Source organism: Scomber scombrus, chromosome 20, assembly GCF_963691925.1.
Source record: "Scomber scombrus chromosome 20, fScoSco1.1, whole genome shotgun sequence".
Lineage (NCBI taxonomy): Eukaryota > Metazoa > Chordata > Actinopteri > Scombriformes > Scombridae > Scomber > Scomber scombrus.
The window spans coordinates 11,807,483-11,832,258 of record NC_084989.1 but is presented as its reverse complement, the minus strand read 5'-3'; the positions used below and the strand labels follow the sequence as shown (position 1 = coordinate 11,832,258).

The following is a 24,776-nucleotide window of genomic DNA, read 5'->3' as shown; positions in this document are numbered from 1 at the left end:
TATCTGTTTGGTCTTATTTGAATCTGTCTGTTCCTCAGTATGATATCCGTCAGAAGGCTCTGAAGCTGACTGCTAACAGTATGTATGGATGCCTGGGATTCAGCTTCAGTCGCTTCTACGCCAAGCCGCTGGCTGCCCTGGTCACACACAAGGGTAGAGAGGTGAGTCCAGTCCACATACTGAACACACACATAAACGCATAATAATGACTCTGAAGCTTTTATGGATACCAGAAAGATAAGCTGCCACGCTTTTCATCCAAATACACTGAACTAAAAAGTGCTCATTGTCAGAAAGGTGAACCTGTAAAGACACACACAGAGCAGGCAGGTAAGACGTACAAAGACAGAAGTCAAACAGATTTTTCCCACAGTCTTTTTGTGATTACTTTGTGTTACCAGTGCTGGCAGAGGAGTTCAATACAAATACAAGTGCTTCCATTTTCATCCACAAGAGGCCACTGCTGCCTCAAATTCCACATTTCACAGCCCTCCTTCCTCTATCCCTTTTTTCTTTCTCATTTTTTCTCACTTTTTTTCATCTCCTGTCCCATGTTTGTCAGCCTTTCTTTTCTATAAATGTCTTTCTCTCTCGCCCTGCACGCTCTTCTAAATATAATTAATCCTTCAAGTTCATTTAGTCAGAATAACCACGCTGTCAGAGTCCATGATATCAAGAGCCCTGTGTGAGTATGTCCTTGTAACAAAATACCAAAGGCACACACATGAAACTCACACTCTCTCCATGTAAAGTGTGATTGTGTATTGACTTCTTTCAACACACACAAATGGAACAACATGGACGTGCACGCTCAATAAATTGGCGCACAGAGGCATGTGTGCTGCGTGACATAAACGGCTAAATCTGGTATTGTAACCGAACACCACACACACACTCTCTCCCACCATGTCAGTGGTAGTACTCATGTTCATTTAATGAGCTCTAACAGTACACATCCTCAGCAGAGGCGTCGGGCTTTGCCTCAGGGGACTCCTTCATTAAGATCCTCTTACACACGCATTGTGTTCCCTAATAGAGGGCAGGGCAGTAACTCAGTGTGCGTGTTTGTTATTTTGTCAGGCCGTTTGTGCCTCCAGTCATGTTCGTTGTTTGGCTGGCAGAGCTATATTGTAAAAGGTGCACATTTGATTCGCTGGTACAGGTGGGAGTTTCTCTCCCTCCAGACTTGCTGCTTGTATCTTTGTCAGAAGCCACAGGCGGATGGATTAATTACATTTTACCTCTTTGCTTTATTTAATAGAGGAAACATCACTGTTCTCAACCAAGAAGTAGGGTTAATTTGTGTTGTGATATTTTTGATTGTTGCACATTACGCCTCTTGTGCAGTTGAATATTTAAGATAGTTCATTCAAGTCTTCATTCCTACTTTTAAGAGCATTAATTAATAACTAAATTAAGTTTAATCATCGTCTGTACATTGATTTCTCATGTAAGTATAGGTGTTAAAAATGTTTTTACTACGTTTTTCCTTTTTGTAAATAGTTAACATTCCACTTACACACATTGTTTCTTTTCATCCCTGCATCAATCAAAATCCCTTTTTAATCTGAAGAGTCACCAAACATATAGGAAGTCAGTAACCGACATCGCAGCATTCCCTCAGAAAACAAACTTAATGAAACCATCTTTTTAAAGTTTCAACAACAAAAAATACAACAAAATGTCTCTATGTGTAATCAAAGTGTTTGTAACCATATTATTGCAGTTCAGAACCCTTGCCTCATTATGTCCTTTGTATACAGTGCTGTTTACATTGTACACTGTTAAGCAAAGTACTCTGCTGCAGGCTACACACAGAGTGTCATCAGTGAGGGAAATCAAGAAGACTAAAATGTTTTTTTTTCTTTGTATTCACAGTTGTTTGGCCTTTAATAGTAATTATGCTTCTTCATTAAGTTGCAAAAGTTAAAAAGCTTTTGTTATTGTGGTACTTAATAAAAACTAGACCAACGTGTATCAACTACGCACCGTTCCTCAATGTCAAACAATCACATACTCAGGCAAGTGAATTAAGTACAACCTTTATTAACACACTTAAGAATATTTAGTCACATCCGGCTTACTCATTACATTTGTACTCAATAAATTAACACTGTCACAGTTAATAGTGAAAAATATACATGAATAAAGACTTTATTATAGATAATAGTAGTAAATAAATGGTAAATACCAGGTATACCACACCCCCAAAAAAGTAAATAAATGAATGAATAAATGTAAAAATATATACTATAAGATATTATATCCATATCCATATTTCTTAATTGTTTTATATACAGTGGAATCCAAAAGTCTGAGAATACTAGTCAAGATACTTCTATTTTGCATTTGTGTCAAATATAATACAATTTTTACAAATGTTTAGGGCTTGGTTTAAAAAAATCTATTCAAATCCATCTTCATTCAGGTTTTACTAGTATTGATTCATAAAATCTAATCCAATCTTTTAATGTTTGTCTTTTCCCATTTAAATCCAAAATGAATCCAGACATCTCCCTTCAGTGGAGCAGCTCCTGCCAAGTTCAACGGGATCAAATGGCCACATCTGGTTGAACGTGATGGGAGTTGCTCCACTGAAGGCACCGCCAAATCTGTTGGACAAAATGTTAAATGACAACTGTCAAGTAGTTCTTGCAAAGCTTTGAGGTGTGTTTGGTGTCATTATCCTGCTGTAGTATGAATCTTTCTCCACAAACATGCAACCCCCGAGGGTTCATCATGTCTCTGAAGAATGGATTGGTACTTCTCCTGGCTCAGGCTGTAGTCAATTCAATAGAAGCATCCAACTCCAGAGGAGGCAAAACACCCCCAGACTTGAATATTCCCACCACCATGCTTCACTGTGGCTTTGATACACTGCAGTATCGTTTTCTCACCTGTTTGTCTGCTTACATACACCCTTCTGTTACTGCCATAAATCTCAAACTTGGATTCATCAGTAAATTGGACTTTTTTCCAGTCATCCACTGTGAAATGCTGGTATTTCTTAGCACACCCCATGTGTTTGGCCCGGTTTCCACTTCACAGAAGTGGTTTAGAAACTGCTACTTGTCTTCTGAGACCACTACAAGACAGTGCTTGTGCTGTTTTGAGTCTTACTTTCTTTATTTAGCAATTTCTGTATCTGTGACGAAGTTGCTTTCCTATCTCTCAGGGAACTAAGCTCGATGTATCGATCTTCTGATGGTGTGTTCACTTCTGGTCTGCCTGATCGTGTTTTAGAGCTCCATGCACTGCCCTCTTAGAAACCTTTTGTCTCACCATGATTTAATGCTAAAAAAGGTTCTCTATTCTGAGAATAACAATTTGACTTTTAACAATTCCACTTATTTCTGATGCCATGTTTCCCACCTTCACAATACTACTTAGTAAGCAATGATCTGCTGGAAACTTGATTCACAGCCATGTTTATGACCGGTGAACATTGGCTGCAAGTTGAGTGACTGGAACAAGCCTCTAATGAGTAGATCAAATCCACCTGAATGTCATCTGAACACTTCAGTGGAAGTGAGACAATCCTTTGTACAGAAGGTCAGATTTCCTTTAGTTAAGTTCGTCAATGCCACACATTTGGTCAAATGTGATCTTTGACCTGGAAATAATGCAGAATCTTTTTCAATCACATGTCATCACTTCTTGTGTTTTTAAATGTGTCTACATTCTCAAATTGTCTGATCATTTTCAGGGTTATGTGAAAATTTTAGAGGTGTTCAGAGTGGTCTCACTTTTTGACCCCAGTGCGTATTTTTTTATAATTTAGTTTTTAGCTTTTGATTCCTCTTTTTGTGGGCAATCAATTATAAATATTACAGTTTGTATACACAACTTGTGAAAATATCAATTGTTGTGTTGATATATATTCTCAGATTATTTTTTTTAGATAGATTGCATTCATTAAATGGTTTCAGGTCTTTTAAAGCTCTGTTTGACGCCTGTTGACGGCCTGCTTTACTTCCTCCTGCTTTTCTCAGCCTTCTAAAGTTACTCAATGTCCTGGTGGGACAGTAAATAAATTGGATTGTGTTTTATTAGGACTTTACTGCGTTAGTACATTGCATACAGTGGAGAGCGATATGACAGATTGAGGAGACATCGAAAGGTCATCGGTCAGATCTGATCCCGCAGGGTGCTGAGTGCATTGCATGGACCCAAATTCGCTGAGGTAGCAGGAGATCCCACTTTGCAGGATGTCAGTGTTTTGTTTACTTTGTATCTATGATCCTAGACGCACATCTATTTATACTGTAGGTTGGGGAGTGTGTGGCGTCATCACAAGCAGGGAAGTCCCACCATAAACAAAACATGTTGAGGATAATTTCATGGTCTCCGAATTCATCAATCTCACATTTGTTTAAAAAAAAAACGTCAAGTTGATTATTTAATATATCTAAATAATATCACACAGTTGGTCATGAACCTGACAAAGCCAGTTGCGCTCTAATATTTAAAGCAGTATTTAGACACAAGTCATTCCAGCAAATTTGAATGTGAATGCTGTGATGGCTCGTGATCCTACCAAGAATCAAACCCCACTCTGCAGTTACACGCAGCTCTGAGCTCATTTTTTGATTAGCTGGACCAACAAAACCAAAGTAAAGCCAGTTAATATAAAACCACAGGCAGCGCTCCCAGGGTCTGAGCTATCACACTGGCTCTGGCAAAAGCAGCTGAGGGGAAGTTTGGTTCAGGCACAAAATGAAGCGGTTTTATTGAATTTGTACGGAGCCCTAAAGTTAAATGACCGTAAGCCAAGTAGTTCTTGGTAGTTTCCGACTGCAGCGAGCCAGAAAGGCCAGCTGGCATTTATAGCGGGGTTTCTAGTGTATTTGTGGGTCTTACCGATTGTACCTCCGCCCCATGTTAATCGTCACATTTGCACTCTACTTTCAGATCATGATTTAGGAGGCTTTTTATTTTTATAATTGTAACATGTACACCGACTACTACTCTGTCCACAGTGTAAATCCAGTCACCGGCCACTCGGCGCGTTCCCTTCATCTGTTTGGATGAGTGTCGGAGTGAATGTGCATGTGTTCTGTGTATTTATTGATTGGCTTAGCTCTCATCTTTCTCTCACTCTCGTTTTAAATTGAGGCCTAAACCCCCCCCTCCTCCCCTGTGGCAGGATGGGTCAGGCCGGGCTCCACAGTGGTTTCTCAGCCCAGGGAGGGTTCAGATGAGGGGGCTTCAAAAAAGGATCACAGACCCTTGGCCTGTGGCTCTTCTGATCAGATTTGCCAAGTTAAGAGGGGAAAGCTCCCCCTTAGCCCCCCTCCTGACTCTTTTGCTCTCTCTTTGCCATTCGTGTCTTGAGTCTTGTATCTATCTGTCTGCATGTGTGTGTTCACATCCGTCTGTGTGTATGTGTGTGTGTTAATGCCCATCTGTGTGTGCACAAGTGCTACTGGCCGAACTCTGCCCTTTGTCGGGCGACCATTTGTTGTGGCCCTACTCTGTCCTGGTATGTGTGGGTATTAAGGGGGGCGGGGGGCAATGGGTATTAAGAGGAAGGTGAAGGTTTTGGATTACACAGCCGAGGGTCCACCACAGATTGATGTCCCCCTCAACCCCTCAGCGTTATTTTGGGTTCTTTTGTATGTTCGCCAGAGAACAGTTGGGTGCACAGAAACCGATATATGAAACGAACGCGGACATTGACAACATATAGACAACAACGTGTTGTTATAATAGGTCCATTAATGCATTCGTCACGCCAGAAAGACTTACTGAAAAAACAGAGAGAAATAGAGAGATCAGTTGCAGGAAAAACTCTCAAGCATTTGGCTCGTCGCTGGTGTTAATTTCCTATTGTGGTGTTTATGTTGCTAGTCACTGAAGATGGAGGAGTGTCTGAACAGTCAAGGGCACAAAAGCTGCTTTGTGTTGAGCATGGTTCATCTTTATCTGTGTGTGTGTGTGTGTGTGTGTGTGTGTGTGTGTGTGTGTGTGTGTGTGTGTGTGTGTGTGTGTGTGTGTGTGTGTGTGTGTGTGTGTGTGTGTGTGTGTGTGTGTGTGTGTGTGTGTGTGTGTGTGTGTGTGTGTGTGTGTGCTCCTTAATCGAGTGATGTTAACAACACAGACCGATGGAAGCCGCTGATTGTTGCGGAACGCAGATTGGTTCAACCTTTGACCCTTTTGCCAGCAAATCTGACAACCATTAGCAGGTGTGTGTGTGTGTGCCGCAGGATGGAGGACGACTCCTGAAAGCCATTCTGCTGTAATTGAGTCTCTGTCCTTGTGTTTAAAAACAGCCTGACAGGAGCTCGTAGTTGACATTATTGGATGGCATGCGGAGCGAGGGATAGAAGCGAGCTTGGGTAACAGAGCCGAGGGTGTGGAGAGGTCAGAGTTTGGTTTAGGTTAAACCTCCGTACGTTCGTGTGAGAGGGTGTGTGAGTTTGTAATGAAGTCTAAGTAAATATTGTTCCCCCGGTGTCGCACATTGATGTTCTATATCATTCCTCTCGTCTCAAGAACCACAAATCATTTCCCCGAATTAGACACAGGAATAACTAAACCGTCCCATCATGTCTCGTTTGTGTGTGCTTCTGTCAGACTCTGTGCTGTGATAGTATGTGAGTAAATTACCGTTGCCCCCATTTCTTTCATTCAGGGTCTCAGAATCACAAGGGTAATTTTTACATTTCCCCGAATTAGATGTAAGAATACATAAGCCTGGCTGCGCTGGTGTGAGTGTCTGCACAGGAATGTATGCATGCTGCTGTCTGGGGAAACAGGGGCTGCATGTTTCCATGGTCCTCTTGTCCCCTTAAAGAGCTGGCTTTGCTCCTGATAGAAGTGGAATTAACAAATAGTCACATGGGAGCAGCGCTGCTATTTTGGCTGCATTAGCTCGTCTGTGAGGGCTGACAGCGGACAGGACACGATTTCAGAATCCAAACTGCGACTTTAGTAACACCTACTAATGAGGCCATGTGAGACTGGGCTAATGGCAGGGATTAGAATTGATAATGGATTGATCGGACATCTGGTGTCTTTATCAGGGTCACTGATGGAGTTGTAAATGAGAGGATAATGAGTAAATGGTTTTAACTGGTTTGGCAAGAAGGTGATACATATGTTCAGTTCCATTAAAAGCGTTTTATTTAGAAACTACTTGATTTATGACCCTAATAAACTGCATCTTACAATCTACTGCATTGTTGCAATGGTAAAACATCAGCAAAATGACACGTTTCTCAATCATTTTGCAATTGGTTTAGTGTTCTATTTACTTTAGGATAGTTGGAAGGTTGTAAACAACATGACTTGGATGAATTGACTGTTACTGAATTAGAATATACTGTAGATGGCATAAAATATAATCATGTAAATGATAAAGTGGCCATGACTCAGTGTACATGTTAGAGCTGCAACAATTAGTCAATTAGTCAATAGTCAACCACCAGAAAATCAATCACTTATTTCAACTATATTGATAATCATTTGTTTTGAGTCATTCTTTAAGAAAAAAAGCTAAAATTGTTTAGTTCCACATTCTTAAATACAGATATTTTCCAGTGTATGTATACATTGAATATGTTTGGGTTGTGGGCTGTTGGTAGGGACAAAACAACATTTGTTGTTGTCGCCTTAGGCTTTGGGAAACTGTGATCAAGATTTTTCACCACATTTTATAGACCAAACAACTAAAACATTTATCAAGAAAATAAGTGACATATGAATCAATAATGAAAATAATTAGTTGCATCTCTAAAGCTGATTTTTGACGACAAAGGTTATTTCATCTTCATTAATCTGTTATCTTAAACATCTTCACATCTTAATGAGCCACACTGACGATCCACACATGAAACATTGTTTATTTGCCTGACAACATTTCAAAGATTCATTGGCGTCTGCTATGACAGCGCGGGAGGTAATTCACTGCCACACCGGGATGTGTCCTTTCCAGCTATTAACGTACCTTATTTTTAATTGACTGGACAGCGGGAGGATTGTTGTCATTGTCAAGTTATTTTCGACGAACGCTGGCGTTTGTGATCTCAGCCGGTTGTATTAAATCAGACACAGCTTTACAACAGATTGACCCTCCCAGCAGCAGACATGAGAACACAGCTATGGCATCTGCCAGGACAGGTGTGGGTCTGTGTGTGTGTTTTCTGTGTATGTGTGTGCACATGCATTCTTGCATCCAAGTGAAATCATTTTAGTGAAAGAAAGATTTTCATTCTCATTGCTTAGAGTTGTGTGAACATGAAAGCTCACACTAGCAGAAGAGAGACTAGAAATCTTTTATGCATCTTCATGTGTGAGGTTGTGTTAGTGAAAGGTGTGTGTGTGTGTGTGTGTGTGTGTGTGTGTGTGTGTGTGTGTGTGTGTGTGTGTGTGTGTGTGTGTGTGTGTGTGTGTGTGTGTGTGTGTGTGTGTGTGTGTGTGTGTGTGTGTGTGTGTGTGTGTGTGTGTGTGTGTGTGTGACCCCCCAGCTCTGACAGTGCTGTGTTCCTCCACAGGTGCTATTTTCAGTCGGCCGACTGTCATCCCAAAATGCTTTTCAGCTGAGTGCTTTTCAAAACAATCGTCACTGGTGCCCTGGGCTCTTTTTACAAGGGCCCTCTGAGGTTTAACATGCCGCCTCTGATCTGCTGATCACAGAGTGGTGTATGTGTAGAGGGGTTCGAGACGGAAGATTGAGGGGTCCTTTGAATCTATTATCCATTCATCACTCAACCAAGCAGGTCAATTAAGACCAATATGCTTATTTAAAATGACAACCTGGCAAAAGACAAAAGATGTTTTGAAGAAGCGGCTGGGGGAGTGGATTGAAATCGAAGATTACATGAGAGCGACATGACAACAAGTCACATAAATCTCTAATAGATAAGGCCAACAAATAACTGAACAACAGCTGGGAGAAGGCGGATATCACCACAAGGCTGAGCCACTCATCAATTAGCATGACAGGGTGCAATAACGCACAGCTAATTGGTACAACTCATGTGCAGGCACACAGGTGCAAAGACGTAAGACATTTTTAAAGGCATGAAATTAAAGGGAATTGCAAGCTGTGAAAAGTCAAGACAAGTGCTGATTTTATGTTAGGAAATTAGATCTGTGTGTAGATGGTATTGTGTTAAAGGGTTCTGTAAAGGCACTGAACTTTTTTCCACATTAACCTCTATTATGAAGACTTTTATCAGTGTGTAATTATTGGATGTTTTTGCTAATTGATCTGTAGTCAAACAAAAAGTTTTCATTTATGATGGTCTGATCCTTGAGTGCTCCTAGTTCACTTCATGGCAGGTTTGAGTGTTAGAGACTACAGTAGCACCACTTAACAAAACTACATCTTTTAGCAACGTCAGTAGGGGCAGCTGCTCTGAAGCCAGCGTCCTCAGGGCTCAAGGCAGATTGTCAGACTTTTCTTTTTTAAAACAGGAAGTACAATAGGAAAATGTCGCCTGTAAGCTGTGCAAGACTGAATTGAAATACTTTAATACTCTACAGCAGTCGCTTTAAAAAAAAAAAACTTCTACAAGGTTCAAAAATGTCTGCAACAAGTGCAGCTTCTGACTGCAATTTCATAAAAATCTGACATCTGCAAGTTACAGTTTTTATTCTAATAATGCTTTCAGTACTTTTCTTTTTTAAACTGCAGTTTGGGCAACAAGTGTTAATCTTATATCATTTAGAGGACATCCTGTACAGTTTGCATCTAATTCTGTGCCAATATATTAATGGAAGTATTAGTAATAAATCAAACCTAAATAAAATTTACACCCAAGTTAATTTGGTCAGTATCTGTACACAGGCATAGTAACTAAGTGTTTAGTAGTGTGTGCTAGGGGGACGAGCAATCCTAGCAAACATCCTTCTGTTTTCCGTCAAATTTGCCACTCATGTGTTTAAGTTGATGCAGAGACTCAGGCGTATTAATACGCACATTGTCTAAGCTTGAGTAAGTTCATCATTCCTGTTTGAAGACAGTAGCAGCAGTTGATGCCTGTGTGTGTGTGTACAGTAGAGTGAATTCTGTTTTATGCATACATGCATATGACAAAGCATGTCTTCTTATTTGACATTTGAACTGCTTTGACCTCTCAAGGCTAAAACAATGCAAACTGACAACTGATATTTCTCACCTGTATTTTGGCCTGGGGGAAGGCTACGGTCGAATAGGGATTATAATGTGAAAAATTCAGAGTTTTCTAGTTTTCTTCAGTCACAGATCCTTCAGTCAGCGGGAGTGCTCGTCAATGGGCTGCTCAATTACTGTCCAGTCTAATTACACTGTATTAACAGTGAGGAGCAGGGAAGTGAAAGAGGCAGGAACATAAGAAAATTGGGTGATGTTTTGCAGTCTGAGAAAAATGGGGAAATAGTAATTTTCAATTTTTCATTTTAACAGATTTTATACATTTACAGAGAAGAAAAGAAAATAGGAAAAGCAAGGCAGATGCTCCCCCAAGCGAGATGCTTCCACTAAGTAGGGCACAGACATCCACTTTAATAATTTAAAAAACTCATTTTCATAGAGCAGAGAAGTCCACACATTTCCATCTGCTCCTGACGTTTGTGTGTTTAACAAGATAGTTGTTTATCAAGCCTGATATCGGTAGATCTCTAGCTAGCACTAGCTACATGCCAGAGACTGGCTGAATAAAGCAGAATCTGCCCTCTTCTCCGTCAACTCCTGTGGCTTCATCTCTGGTAACAGATCCATGTACAGTCTTTGTTCCAGTCTGTCCTTATCATAGATGCACAAATTACTCTGAGGTAGCCAGCCAGTCACCCACCTCGGGTCAAGAGACAGCTGGAGTCAAGATAGTCCTGTAAACTGTCTACATTTGTAACTGTTCACATCACAGTTCACACAGTTTACGAGACTATGATGAGAATTACACAATATAAGTGTAAGGTTAAGTAACATGATTCCTCTGTTGAGCTTTTTCAGTTGTTTGCCCCAGTATGAGCGGCATGCACGGTGGTGACTAGTGTAGTCATCAGAGGGAAGACAAACACACAATCTTGTACCCCCTGGGGCTATGTGTTTGCATTGGTCCATATTATGTGTGTGTATCGGTATGCTCACACACACACACACACCATCAGTTGCACACATTCCGGTGTCATGGTCAAACGACTTGTCTTTCACACGGTTCATTCCTTAAAGCAGTCTGTCCTGCTGGAACTGACAGCATATGGAAAACCTGTCTAAATGAGTCCCCACATCAATTACATCAACGCATTCTCACCTCGCTCGCCTCACCCCCCTCCACCTCCCTTCGCCTCTGTCTCTGTCTTTCCCACATCTCTCTATTCATCACTTCTCTGCCCTTTCGTTCCGTCTATTCTCCGCTCATTCCAGCCTCCACTTCTGTCTCCCTCCTCTTACTCCTCTCCTCTCTTTTATCACATTGAAACGTGTTAGAGGACAGTGACGTTGAGCTTATATACAGACTAGACTTGGACTGGGAACAGCTTTACAAAATGGAACTGGGGAGGGAGGTTTGTGAACTAATTGTGCCACCTGAGACCTGCCATGTGCACGGTTGATATGGCGACTTTAGACTAGATCCGTAGATTTTATCACAGGAGCTGCAGTGTATTTTGGTAGCAGGCGTTTCAGACTGAAAACAGCACTCCATGAAATGTAAGGGGCTGCATTGGTGTGGGCATGTTGCTTAAGGTACCAGTGAGATGTTGAAATACGATCCAGAAAGGCCGTTTGAATAATAAATCTAAAAGCTTGAAGACGCCAAACTGCATAGCACTTTTATAGCGCAACTCTCTAAAGTTATGCCGACAATCGTTTTATCTTCTGCTGCACTCACTGCTGGTAGAATTAACCGTTGCACGTTATTACAGGACTGTATGTATCTGATTGGTCAACACAGAGTGTCGCTAGATTAAGTCATATTGCACTGGGGTAGCAAAAGTTGCTTTTTGTTTTGTTTTTATATTTTTATTGAATATTAGAAAACCAAGAAAGAGAAGTAGATAATTACATTTGAGAGGCTGGGGCCAACAAAGTTTTTTTGTGTCATAATGGCATATCATTTATTATCAAAATAGTTGCCAGTTGATTTACTGTTGATCAACTAATCCAACCAGAGTTTAGTTTACAAAGAAACATCCTGTTTAGTATCTGTGCCCACATTTTCCCACCACGACATTTACTGTACCATTGTGACCTTTATGTTCACAGCCTGCATCTGTAGCCATTCTTAGAAGTCATGATTGATACAGTAGCAGGACCGCAGCCTCCATTTTTTACATGTTCTAAAAAAGTGCGGAACTTTGATGTGATGCAGATTAAATAAGCATCTACTTTTGGCTCAGTTCTTTGCATCTCATTATAAGGACCACTTCCACAGCTTCTTTTTAATGCTGCACACAGACAAAAAGTGGCAGTCTTTCTCGTTTTAACTCGGAAGAAACAAATGTTTTCATTTATGATGTTAAAAGCCACAAATATGGCATAATTCTCTGATTTTAGAGGTATGGAAAAAGGCTCAAAATGATTATATTTGTAGTGAGAGATCATGAAAGCAGAGTTAGTTTGGCTCTGAAGGTTTTTCTACCTGTATACTCAACCTGGGACTTATTTAATCTTCCTGTTTACTTCCCTTTCTTCTAAACTAGCAGGAGACAGGCTTCTCATTTTCTCTTCATAAAAGCTTGGCAGCACAATTTAGTGTGTGTGTGTGTTAGGCCAAGATGTATCTGTGTGTGTGTGTTTGAGGCAAGACCTTGACCTTGACTGCAGTCCCTAATGGAGGAGGCTGTTCTGTGAGTGACTCAAACTCCCCCCGCTGTACAGTGGTATGTAGCAGCCAATAAAGCATGCTTAAGTCCCACTCTGGTTTCAGGGAGTGGAACGCCCCTCCCCTCCCCGTCCCGCCGCAGCCCGACCCCGCCCCTTTCACACTCTGAAATAGCCACGTCCTTGTCCCCTCACGCAGCACAGTATGAGTCGGGGTCTGTATATATGCGGCCGCGGTTGATTGAGGAGCAGATTGCTGGTGACAGGTCACACCGCGTTCCGTCCCTCCGACCCCCGAGATTAACGACCCCCAGAGCCCCCCCCCCCCACAAAAAACTACCCAGCCCTCCCCTCCACTGAGCCCCCACCTGTTAGGATCCCTCTGCTGCTCAGATCTCCCTCTCTTACACACACACACAAAGTGGACAACCTGCGTTAACAGAATTCTCTTATTTGTCCGTCACTCACTCTGTGGGTGATAAAGGCCATTACGAGTCATTAAGGTGCGTGTGAGTGTGTGTGAGTGTGTGTGAGTGTGTATGAGTGTGTGTGTGAGTGTGTGTTGCCCAGTGAGGATGTGTGTGGGTTGAAAAGACGCCTGTCACAGCACGTTCTCATAATTGCCCTCTTAGCCAATTATCCCCCATTTAAAAGCAAGTCACCTGCTCTGCTCTCATGTCCACACACATGCATTCACACACACCACACACAACAGAATAAATAACATAGAAACTTAATATTTAATCATTGTTTGTTCCTAATTGATGTGTTTGTTTACTGCGCTGTAATGCTTTCTGTCTGCTCTCACCTTCAGATTCTGATGCACACAAAAGATATGGTTCAGAAGGTGGGTTATTAACAAGCATTTTGTGTTTTGATCATTTAATTTAATAGAAATCTAATCATATAAATGTAGTAAATATATTATAATTTCTGAAATAAATCTTTCTCTGTATTTCAAGTAATTGTGTCTATCCACAATTTGAAGCTGATCAGTTGTCTTTTTATTGCCCTGGGACTCAGATGAATCTGGAAGTCATTTACGGAGATACTGACTCCATCATGATCAACACCAACAGCAAGTCCCTGGAAGAAGTCTTTAAGCTGGGCAATAAGGTGTGTTTAAAACTGCAATGATTAGTTGATCAAATATTTTGACAATTGGATTGTTTCAGTCATTTTTCAAGCAAAAATGTCAAATATTTGATGGTTCCAGCCTCTGAAATTTGATGATTCGCTGATTTTCTTTGTCCTATATAACAGCATATTGAATATCTTAAGGTTAAGATATCATAGAGGCAGAGTGCAATTAAGTCCACTTTTTACTATTGTTAATGTTTTATTGACTTATTTGATTTATTGAGGAAATAATCTGCAGATTTAATGCAGCCCTAGTGTTTGTCAAGTGTGCATTTTTCTTTGTGTTTTCTCCCCATATATACAGTATATCCATTGGCAGAAATGTTCCTTTTTCTCTTATTTTGATATTTGATATTTTCACTAATTTCATACTGTATGTGTTCTTTTTTATCTGCAGGTGAAGGCCGAAGTAAACAAACTGTACAAACTACTGGAGATCGACATTGATGGCGTGTTTAAGTCACTTTTATTGCTGAAGAAGAAGAAATATGCAGCCCTTGTGGTGGAGCAGCATGGCGAAGGCCGCTTCAGCGTCAAGCAGGAGCTCAAAGGGTTGGACATTGTCCGCAGAGATTGGTGTGACCTGGCCAAGGAGTGCGGCAAGTACGTCAGATGAACCAAACAGAGCTATGATTGAAAGCTTTGTTTGGGTTTTTCCTCACCATGCTTGTTTTAGCATGTCAACAATCTTAGAGTTGGTATCAAGGTTGGTTGCAAGTGGTAATATGATGAATTTCCTCCTTTCATCTGTTCCTGCAGCTACGTGATTGGTCAGATCTTGTCGGACCAGACTCGTGATGTCATTGTGGAGAACATCCAAAAACACTTGGTGGAGGTGGGAGAGAAGGTAGCAAGCGGAACCATACCACTCAACCAGTATGAGATAAACAAGGTGAGTAAGTAAACTGGGTCATATGAATCTGTGGATCCTACAACAGTTTTACTCCCCATGTCCAGTGTATAAAATCTAAAACTGATGAACAAGTTAGTGCATACTTAACAAAACTCCTCTTCTTCAACAGGCACTGACGAAAGATCCTCAGGACTATCCAGATAAGAAGAGCCTCCCTCATGTGCATGTGGCTCTGTGGATTAACTCCCAGGGCGGACGCCGAGTCAAAGCTGGAGATACAGTCTCTTACATCATCTGCAAGGTGTGTGCATATTCAAACACTCACTCTAGAAAACATGAAGAATTATAATTTCTACAGCCCACAGTATGAAGTACAACCTACCACTCACACCACATTATGTCTCCTTTCTGCCCCAGGACGGCTCCACGCTAGCAGCCAGTCAGAGAGCCTACAGTCTAGAGCAGCTCCAGAAGCAGGAAGGTCTCAGTCTGGACACTCAGTACTACTTGGCCCAGCAGGTCCACCCTGTTGTGTCCCGTATCTGCGACCCCATTGAGGGTATCGATAGCGTGCTCATAGCCACGTGGCTGGGTAAGCAAAGATTGTAGAGCTCTAAGTGTAAAAAATGGAATGTATGATGAGTTTTAAATTTGTGTTATTGTCATTAACCAGAATAACAAGTATTTCCCTGCTCATCCCCATCTGTGTGTAAGAATTCCTTCTATATACTCTTGATGAATGTGAAAAAGACGACAAAACCATCTGTAGTATCAACCAGAATCACCTTCCAATCTTCCCTCACAGGTCTGGACCCCGGTCAGTTCCGGACTCAACAGCAGTACCAGAGAGAGGAAGAGACGGATGGCATGCTGGGAGCTCCGGTCCAGCTGACTGATGAGGAGCGCTACAAAGACTGTGAGAGGTTTACTTTCACCTGTCCTCAGTGTGGCACTGACAACATCTACGACAACGTCTTCGAAGGAGCTGTGAGTAAACGTCTGCTTACAAACATACAAGCCTCCCGTTATTCTTTTGCTGTGTATTACAGGATTCTCATTTTAACAGAGGAACGATGGCAACATTATTCATGGTTTTTCGCCCTCAGAATTACGGGAAAGTGGTACCATTCCACAAAACTGTAAATATGATGCCCTTTGTTTGCTCATGATACATTTCTACCACGTTATCATTTCCCTCCAACATTGGATGGTGTTTTGATAACATCATCAAAGCTAAGGCTTCATAATTGAAACATCTCTTTTCTGTCATGAATTAGTCACAGAACAGTCTAAAACTTCTATTTCCCAAAATTGTCAAGTACTATTAATTGCTTTCATTGTCATTCTTCAAAAGATTTGGCTCGTCATTTTAGTCAGTCATTTGTCTCTAATGCTGAAAGCCCAGACCAAAACGTGGAAATACTGGTAGCTGGAAAGACAGTATGTGCAACCTAATACCAGAGATTACATCATCCCAAGGGAAATGTTGCTAAAATGTCTCCTGACGATTGTCTTTCTAAAAGCTCAACACTAATAAAATCTTTGGATTTGCAAGTTGCATTTGAAATGTATTAAACCTGTGCAGCTGCAGCAAAAGAATAAGTGGTGGAGTCAGCACACAAACAAAGAACCACACAAAGATACTGAGAAGAGATAGACATGAAAAAAGAAAAGATCGCTATTATCGCCCATGGTGTGTTTCACTGATGTAATGGATTAATCAGTAGAGCCGCAGATATAGAGTATCAGAGTGGAAGAATGGTGCTTCCGAAGGCATTTCAGTCAAACTTCCTGTGAAGGATTCATGCTTTAGTCATCCTCTATATTGTGTCTGTATTTTTAGACAGCTGCCTGGCTCCAATACGGACTCTGTTTTCATTGGCATAGTTTGGACTCCACAACTTGAAAAGCCGTTCCTTAACCCCTGCTGCTCTACACACGCACACACACACACACACACACACACACACACACACACACACACACACACACACACACACACACACACACACACACACGACCTTGGCCTGACAAATGGTAGGAGATCTGTGTGTGTATGAGGTATCAGCCTCTAATGAGGAGCAGGGCACACAGCTTTTTCTTTTCTGAAAGACACTAATAAAACTGACAACTCCCCATCCTCTGCTGGCACAGACAACTTGCATTAAATTAAAAAAAGGAGTATTATTATTACACACACGCACACACACACACACACACACACACACACACACACACACACACACACACACACACTCCATAAAAGGCACTGGTATATCTTTGTGAGATGGATGCTAACACACACACCAAATAAAAAGCGAACTACTTTATACTTTCATGTTTTAAACAGTAGAAAACTGTCTTAACATGATGGTTGGTTATCTGTAAAAAAGGCTGTCATTGTCAGAATATATCCAAACTTTATAGACTGAACTATCCAGCATTTGTCTGATATGCTGGTTTTATTTTTCAACCAGGCATTAGATGCACGCACTCACACACACACACAGAAAGTGATAAGACCGTAAGTTAATTAGGGTGGCGAACATGGTCTAACAGCTCAGTGAGAGGGGAGGACAGATGGGGCCTTGACTCCACCACTGAAACAGAGCCAGAGATGGTAGGAGGAGGCGGTGATGGATGATGGAGGACAGACAGAGGAGGAAAGTTGTGTGATGGGGCTAGCATGGAGAGGGGGATGAAAAGATTAAGTGCGGAAGATTAAAAAAAAAAAAGCACATAGCTGCAGGGATTTCCCTGAGTTGAGTTTTAATAGAGCGTTAGGTATCCCACGTTGGGCAGTTAGAGCCACACGCTTTGAAAGCTGCACATTATCAAAGTGGGACATGGATAAAAATGGTCCTGTGAGACAGTTGACATCGTAAACCTTTTACAATGGTTTTGCAGAGGGATATTTAGGGTGCTAACATGAGGTGGTAAAGATGACAGTTGGTTGGATTGTAGACAACACTTGGAGGAGGGATGAGTGTTAAAAGATACCATCCTTGGATCTTGATTATTTATTGGAACTTCTCTGCGAGCTTCACTCAAAGAGAAGACAGAAAGAACTTAAAGTGTTTTCATTTAATTACTCAGCCATGAAATAACTGGCACATAAGTGGTATAATTTTTATAGATACGACTTGTTTGGGAGGGAGCTGTCTGTTATTGAAATAATGTTTGGAATGAAACAAGTGAGATAAAAGAGTAGCAGGGGAGGCGATCATGTCGAGAGAAGAGGGAGGCTGCTTTCATCCAGAGAAACATGAAGCAGAGGAGAGGAAGAGGAGGAGGAGACATGGAGCGGCTTAATGCATGTAGCTGCATATTAGGGGAAGTCAAATGAGTTGATTGATTTTAACTGGCAGGAAAAAAATGCTATCTTTTTTTCCAAATGGGAATTATGTAGGAAAACAAAAAAAAACCAGTTCGTGGGGGCTTTCTGCTTTGCCCGCAGAAAGCTTTTTTTGCTGCTGTCAATGCGACAGTAAAATGGAGTTGGGGTTTAAAGGAGCGAGTGTTTAAAGCTGTTATATTTTATGTAATTGTTATGTACTTTGGTTACTTTTTTTATTGCCTTAACTATAAGCCTTGCTGTCAAGAGGACAATTCAGGGGTATGAGGTCAAGTTGACCAGTATTTTTAAGGCTGCATGTAAAATTTACTGTACCAAGCGGTGCTTTAAGCCCTCACACCGTCCATGTCTGACATGTTCTTTGTGGACATTAACGGCCAAGATGCTATGCTGTGTAACTGTTTTTTAAAAAATGTTTAATTTTTTTTTTCTTACAGGGTTAAAAATGCAGTTCTGATGAATCCCTATGCACATATATAGTGGTGGTGAGGCTGTAGTAAATGCCCCCCAAAAAACTTTTTTACCTACAAACCCAAAGCAACAGACTTCACAGTGTTAAAGCCCTTTCATTTATGTAAATTAGATTGATTTATTAAAGGACAGTATGTCTGGGTATGATTTGAAAATGTTTGATATTTGTGTACAATGTGTACAATTGAGTTGTGAAGTGGGAGTCCCTGTTCCTCTCTATAGAGATTGTTACATGACTCACAGCTTCCACAACTTTGATCAACATGAAACTGTTAGAGTTGAACTATCAGTACAAAACTGCTTTTGAAAAGATCTGCTTTTTTATTGAAAAGTCAAAGGTACAAATATGAAAAACACATGAGATGTTAACTATGAATCCCAATATGCATTTCAGTCAGAAACATTTAGTCACAGAGATTAAAACTCTCTTGTGTGTGTCGCTAACGACAGATGGAAGTTAAAGATTAGACTGCTGAGAAAAGGCAATTTAAATTAACTCAGTTTCAGATTCAAAATTAATTTTATACTTGCTGCTGCCTTTTATTCATGTTATTGAATTAGTGAAATAAACAATGCTTGATGGCTATTGTAAATGATATTGTATTTGTATATGGATTGATTTGTTGGTTTTTTTTTTAGGAAGGGCTGGGCAATCTATTATATTGATATCATGATATGAGACTAGATTTTGGATACCGTAATATGGGACAAGTGCTGTTTTTTTCCTAGTTCAAAGGCTGAATTACCGTGAAATTATGTAATTTTTTGAACTTTCCATACTGTTCTAGCTGTTGTATTATTTGTCACTACCCACTTAGTCATTATATCCACATTACTGATGATTATTTATAAAAAAAATGTCATTGTGTTAATATTTTGTGAAAGCACCAATAGTTATGATGCATATTCTCATTTCAGGGATCAAAGTTGGAGCCCAGCTTGATGCGCTGCTGTCACATCCCCTGCAGTAGCCGCCCCATCGACTACGTCGTCAACATCAGCAACAAATTGCTTCTTGACATCCGCCGGCACATCAAAAAATACTACTCTGTGAGTATTTCTGTGTGCGTGCCCGTACACGTGTGATTACATTGGATTAATGCTCCTGATAAACCTCGGCTTTACACATCCACTCCAAAACAGAAGCACACAAACATTCATGCACACACTTCTTCACCACCTGCAGGGCCACAAATGGATGGCCCTCGTTAGTTTAGTTTCCATTCGGTTTCTAATGCTGCAACTTGTTAGTCTATCACACCACAGCTGGCCAGCTCTTCTCCTATTTATTCCTGTTTATCACCAAAGGTGCAGTTTTGTTAAGCTTACAGTTAGTTCACCAATACAGATTTTTCACAACATGTGCTTCACTTGATTAAAAAATACACTATATTTAAGAGGAGTTTACTCTTTTACCACTATCAACATGTTTCTAAATAAATTAAATGAATCGGCTGACAAAATACAAGCTTCCTGTGTTCAGAGAAACTAAGGTTGGATGTAATAAAATAGTCAAAACTTGTGAAAATTGACCTACTATAAAGTGTCTGTGAAAGAGCTGGACTGTATTTACCACAATGGGGGATGCAACAGATGCAGTAATGGTAAGAGACGCCATCAAAAATATGTTGGATGAAAGATGAAGGAAACCTCAGCAGGGCACTGCACTGACATTTTCAACCAAAGAGCACATTATTCGTGCAAAATGACAAAAAGCACCAGAGAGATTCATGGGAGCATAATCCATGAACATACTTAAATGGCCTATTCATACTTCAAAAACCAAGTTTAACATGTACTCCGTCATGTTTTTTTTAACAGAGAAGGCGAAATTTAAATGATACATGTGGAGAAACTGGGTCATCAGAGAATCAGCTAAAACTAAAATACAACAAATTGTACATATTTGGCTCCAAAGATCGAGCAGATTTGTCTCAATAATGCAGGACTACTCTTTGCTTGAAGTGAAGGTGAAATTATTGAAGGATCATTTTCATTGTTGATCTTTTAATATTCTTTTTAGCTTAATTGAATTTTTTACAAATTACTTAAATAACTAACCAGTTATCAATCTTGACTCATTATTTCAGCACTAATTAATTGAAATGATTTAAAAACCCTCTAATCCAGTGTAGATGTTAGATCATCACTGTGGTCCTGAAGCTGATGGGACAGTCAGCGCTGCAGAGAGTTACCCATCATGCATCTGTCCCATAACAGTGCTCTGCAAAGCTTTTTAGACAACCACTGCACCCTGTTGTGACATATAACAGAAAAAATATTCTTTCACTCGACAACCGAGGAGACATTTGTGTTTACCGCCTGGTGGTACGAAGTATTTTTCCACTCAGAAGCTCAACTGTTTGAGTTCTGCTGTACATTGACTATAAAGTCTTTTTCTTTTAGGCAGTTTGTTCAGCAGTTTTAACTATTTGAATCTTTTCCATGCCACATTTGCCTTTTATTGACCTTAATGTTTGCTTATCTTGTACATTTTTATTCAACTGTGCCATGTCAATTTTTTTTATAGTTTGTGCCGGATAGCTTAATCATATTATTATCAGTAGCACATGAAATCGTTATTTTGGCAGACATTTGTTAAACTGAGGTGGTAAGCCACTATTTGCTGTGTGAAATTGCAGCGTTGCTCTTTTTCACTGACAGTTAATGTCTTGTTTTAGTCTTTTTTTATGATGTTAGTCAAGGTGATCTTTGTTTCAGCTGAGGTGGCCCTCTGCTATAGCACATAACACCAGGAAACCCTCGACCTTAGCTGGGTTTCCATCCAGATGTAGTGAGATTTTTTTAACCAAATTTCCCTCCAAAAATAATAATAGAATATTCTAATTAATGTGTGTTTCCATCTTATACTGTTATAAGAATATTTGAAGCTGCGTCATGAAGATAAAAAGTTGTGGTGCTAAAGTGAGGGTCCATTGAACTGTTGCAGAAGGAGAGGACACAACATGATGACATTATTAAAAGAACGCCAATAATGGAAATATGACCTTTGTGTTTGTCACATGCAGTAAATTAAGTAACATTACAGTCACACAATCTGATTTTCATATGACCCTATTTTTCTCTGAGGTATTTCTCTGAGGTTTATTTGCAGATAAAAAAATGTGAATAAAACAGGTGGATGGAAACACAACTATTGTTATTTCATACATTTGACATACAGGTACACTCTTATGGTTCATTCAAATTTTGGAAAACTATTACAGGGTTTGTTTTACATCTCTATTGACTGATTAATGTTAGTACAGTGTGTGCAAACTGATATCCACTGACTGACATTAGACTGATACATTTCTTTAAGACAGAGTAGAAACAGAGGATATGTGCAGTAGTGTAGAGGTAAGGTGTCAGTCTGACAGTGAATTAAACTGGATGCCTTTTTTGTCTTTGTAGAGGGTCTTCTCGCTCTCTTTCTGTCTCTCTTGAACCACTGGTAGCGTCTAACACCTTGGTCATGGGCGAGTGGAATGCGCACTGTCTGTAAAAGTGTGTGTGTGTATGTGGGGGTTACTCTCCCACAGTGCTGAACAGAAATCAATTAGTATGGTGAATGTGTGCGGAGCGAGTCCCCCTCAACCTCTTTGTCACGATGTGTGAAACAGCTGCTACCACTGAATACTTACACCTCACACGACACACACACACACACACACACACACACACACACACACACACACACACACACACACACACACACACACACACACACACACACACCACTGGCGGCTGAACAGCAGTGGACACAGCACACACAGCGGGGCAATGAAGAGGGGTAATATTGTGTAATTAAGGATTCCTTTCAGGCTGGGGGAGAGTTCAAATAGAGCTGTTTGTCTGGCCAGATAGAGTGAAAGCTCTGCACCTCTGCATGTGTGTGTGTACACGAATACACGTACATGTGTGTTGGCGTCCTAAGCCAGGATCACAGAGACATTAATCATTAGTGAAATTACCTCCTGCACCCCCCCCACACATCCTCATCCCCACCATTATCAATAAACCCGCACCCTGAGAATGGGCAAACACTTGTTCGCTCCTCACACTCTCTCACACACACTCATAAACACACACACGCACACACATTCTCTGTTGTCATCATTTCCTCCTCTCGTCCCGTTGTCTTTGGCAAAATGAGAGATTCGCTAGTTTCCCAAACCACCCAATTCTTCTTTTTTCTTTCTTTTTTTAACCCCTCCCATCTAACCACCGTTGCCATGGCATTTAACAAATTATTGCAATTACCCTCGTCATGCAGGTCGCCCCTGGAAACGGGCTGAGGGGCAAGAGAAGAAAGGGGGAGGGAGAGAGAGAAAGGGTGAATGAAGACCAGAGAAGGTGATAATCCTGTTTTGAACAAAAGGTCAAATTGTTGAATAGAGAAGCTTTGATTAAGCGGAGGAGGTACAAAGTGGAACCATTTGAGCTCTATTCACTGTGTGTGTGTGTGTGTGTGTGTGTGTGTGTGTGTGTGTGTGTGTGTGTGTGTGTGTGTGTGTGTGTGTGTGTGTGTGTGTGTGTGTGTGTGTGTGTGTGTGTGTGTGTGTGTGTGTGTGTGTGTGTGTGTGTGTGTGTGTGTGTGTGTGTGTGAGAGACCGATTTTAGGTCTTTTTAATACAGAGCTGGAAGTGTTGACTGCTGAAGCACTAAAACCAGTAAGAGCTCTTCTGTGTGCGTCAGGTGGATTCCACTGGTACAGGAGTCACGTCAGACACTTTTCCACTGAGATGACATTAACAATAGAGCTGAAACAATTAGACAATCAAGACATTAATCAGCAACTGCTTTTAATAATCAGTTAATTATTTGTAAATTTAAACAAAAATGTCAAAGAAATTACTTCTCAGATGTGAATATTTGCATTTTTTTGTCTTATCAAAGTGAACATTTTGATTGCACAAAACAAGCAATTTGAAGTAGTCACATTGGCATTTGGGATTTTATTAATCTTTTTACAATTTCCAGACACTTTGTAAACCAAACAATTTGTCAATTAACTGAGAAAATAATCAGCAAAATGTTCAGTTAAGAAAATAATTAGTTTGAGCCCTAATTAACAATATGTAGTAACATGAGGTTATAAATTAACAATCAAAGATAGAAAGGATTAATAAAGGTGTGAAGGTTCAGACTAGGGCTCCAACTAGTGATTTATAAATTATTGATCGATGATTTGTTTAATCATTAAATTATTAAGAAATAGTGAAACATGTTCTTCACAATTTCTCCAGATCCAAAGCTGATGTCTTCAGATGACTTGTTTTCTTCGACCAACACTTCAGAATAAGTATTTTGCTTCACAAATGACTTCAGCATGTAACTGTTGATCTAAATGTATTAACTGATTGATCAGCTAATTGTTTCAGCACTAATTCAGCGGCTGTAAAAGTAAAGAAATGTCAGCACCCAGAGCAACGAACAATTGTATGATCAGTATGATCCCCGTTCAATGTAAAGCACAGAAACAAGAGGATGTTAAAGTATCTGACCACAAACTGAAAGAATGAAGTAGAGCAGAGAGGTTTCAGAGGAGAGGACAGTGTTTAAAAAAAAAAAAACCCTCACAGACAAAGAAGAAGAAGAAGTGAGAGGGTATATTTCGTGGTGGGCCCTGTCGTGGCCTGGTCTTGCCTCTGTTTGGTTAAATTATGTGGAACTCATTTGACGTCTGCATTCAGTGTGTCAGGTATCCACTGCTATAATTATGCAATTATGAGTCTTTATTCTTTCACATCAGACTGTACACCCCCACCCGCCACCCTCGCTCCGGCAAAATGCCTCAATTAGATGTTTTTTTTTTCTTTTTCTTTCCTCCCCCTGCCTCGCTCCTCATGTGCTCCTTGTTTTTAGCCCTTAGTTTCTATGAAGCTTGCACAGGTCTGCTTCACTTATTCTCGATTTATTTTTTATTTATTTATTTTTCTGCATGGGTTCTGGGTCACTGTAGCAGAGCAGAAGGGCATTGTGGGTAGTTTTTTCCCTCCATTCAACTTTCTCTGATGTGTTTGTGTCTCAGGCAAATTGAGTCTTCGTGTGTCATATTAATTGATTTTAATACATGTGAATGGGATAAGATTAATATGTTTGAGCATACACTGAATGTGTGTGTGAAACCCATGGGAACCGCACTGTATGCCAAGGCTTGTGTCATAAGAAATACATACAAAAAAAAGATGTAGATCAAATAGCCT

The 24,776-nt window shown here is 40.4% G+C and overlaps 1 protein-coding gene across 1 annotated transcript in view; it reads left to right on the top strand.

Moving 5' to 3' along the window:
- pola1 (polymerase (DNA directed), alpha 1) overlaps positions 1-24,776 on the top strand; it is a 53,337-nt gene that overhangs the window by 9,505 nt on the left and 19,056 nt on the right. Inside the window, exons 26-34 of the mRNA XM_062441960.1 lie at positions 39-161; positions 13,563-13,595; positions 13,772-13,864; positions 14,286-14,491; positions 14,648-14,780; positions 14,911-15,042; positions 15,159-15,333; positions 15,547-15,728; positions 19,486-19,617. Of these exons, the coding sequence (XP_062297944.1) occupies positions 39-161; positions 13,563-13,595; positions 13,772-13,864; positions 14,286-14,491; positions 14,648-14,780; positions 14,911-15,042; positions 15,159-15,333; positions 15,547-15,728; positions 19,486-19,617 (1,209 nt within the window). The remainder of the gene's footprint in view (positions 1-38; positions 162-13,562; positions 13,596-13,771; positions 13,865-14,285; positions 14,492-14,647; positions 14,781-14,910; positions 15,043-15,158; positions 15,334-15,546; positions 15,729-19,485; positions 19,618-24,776) is intronic.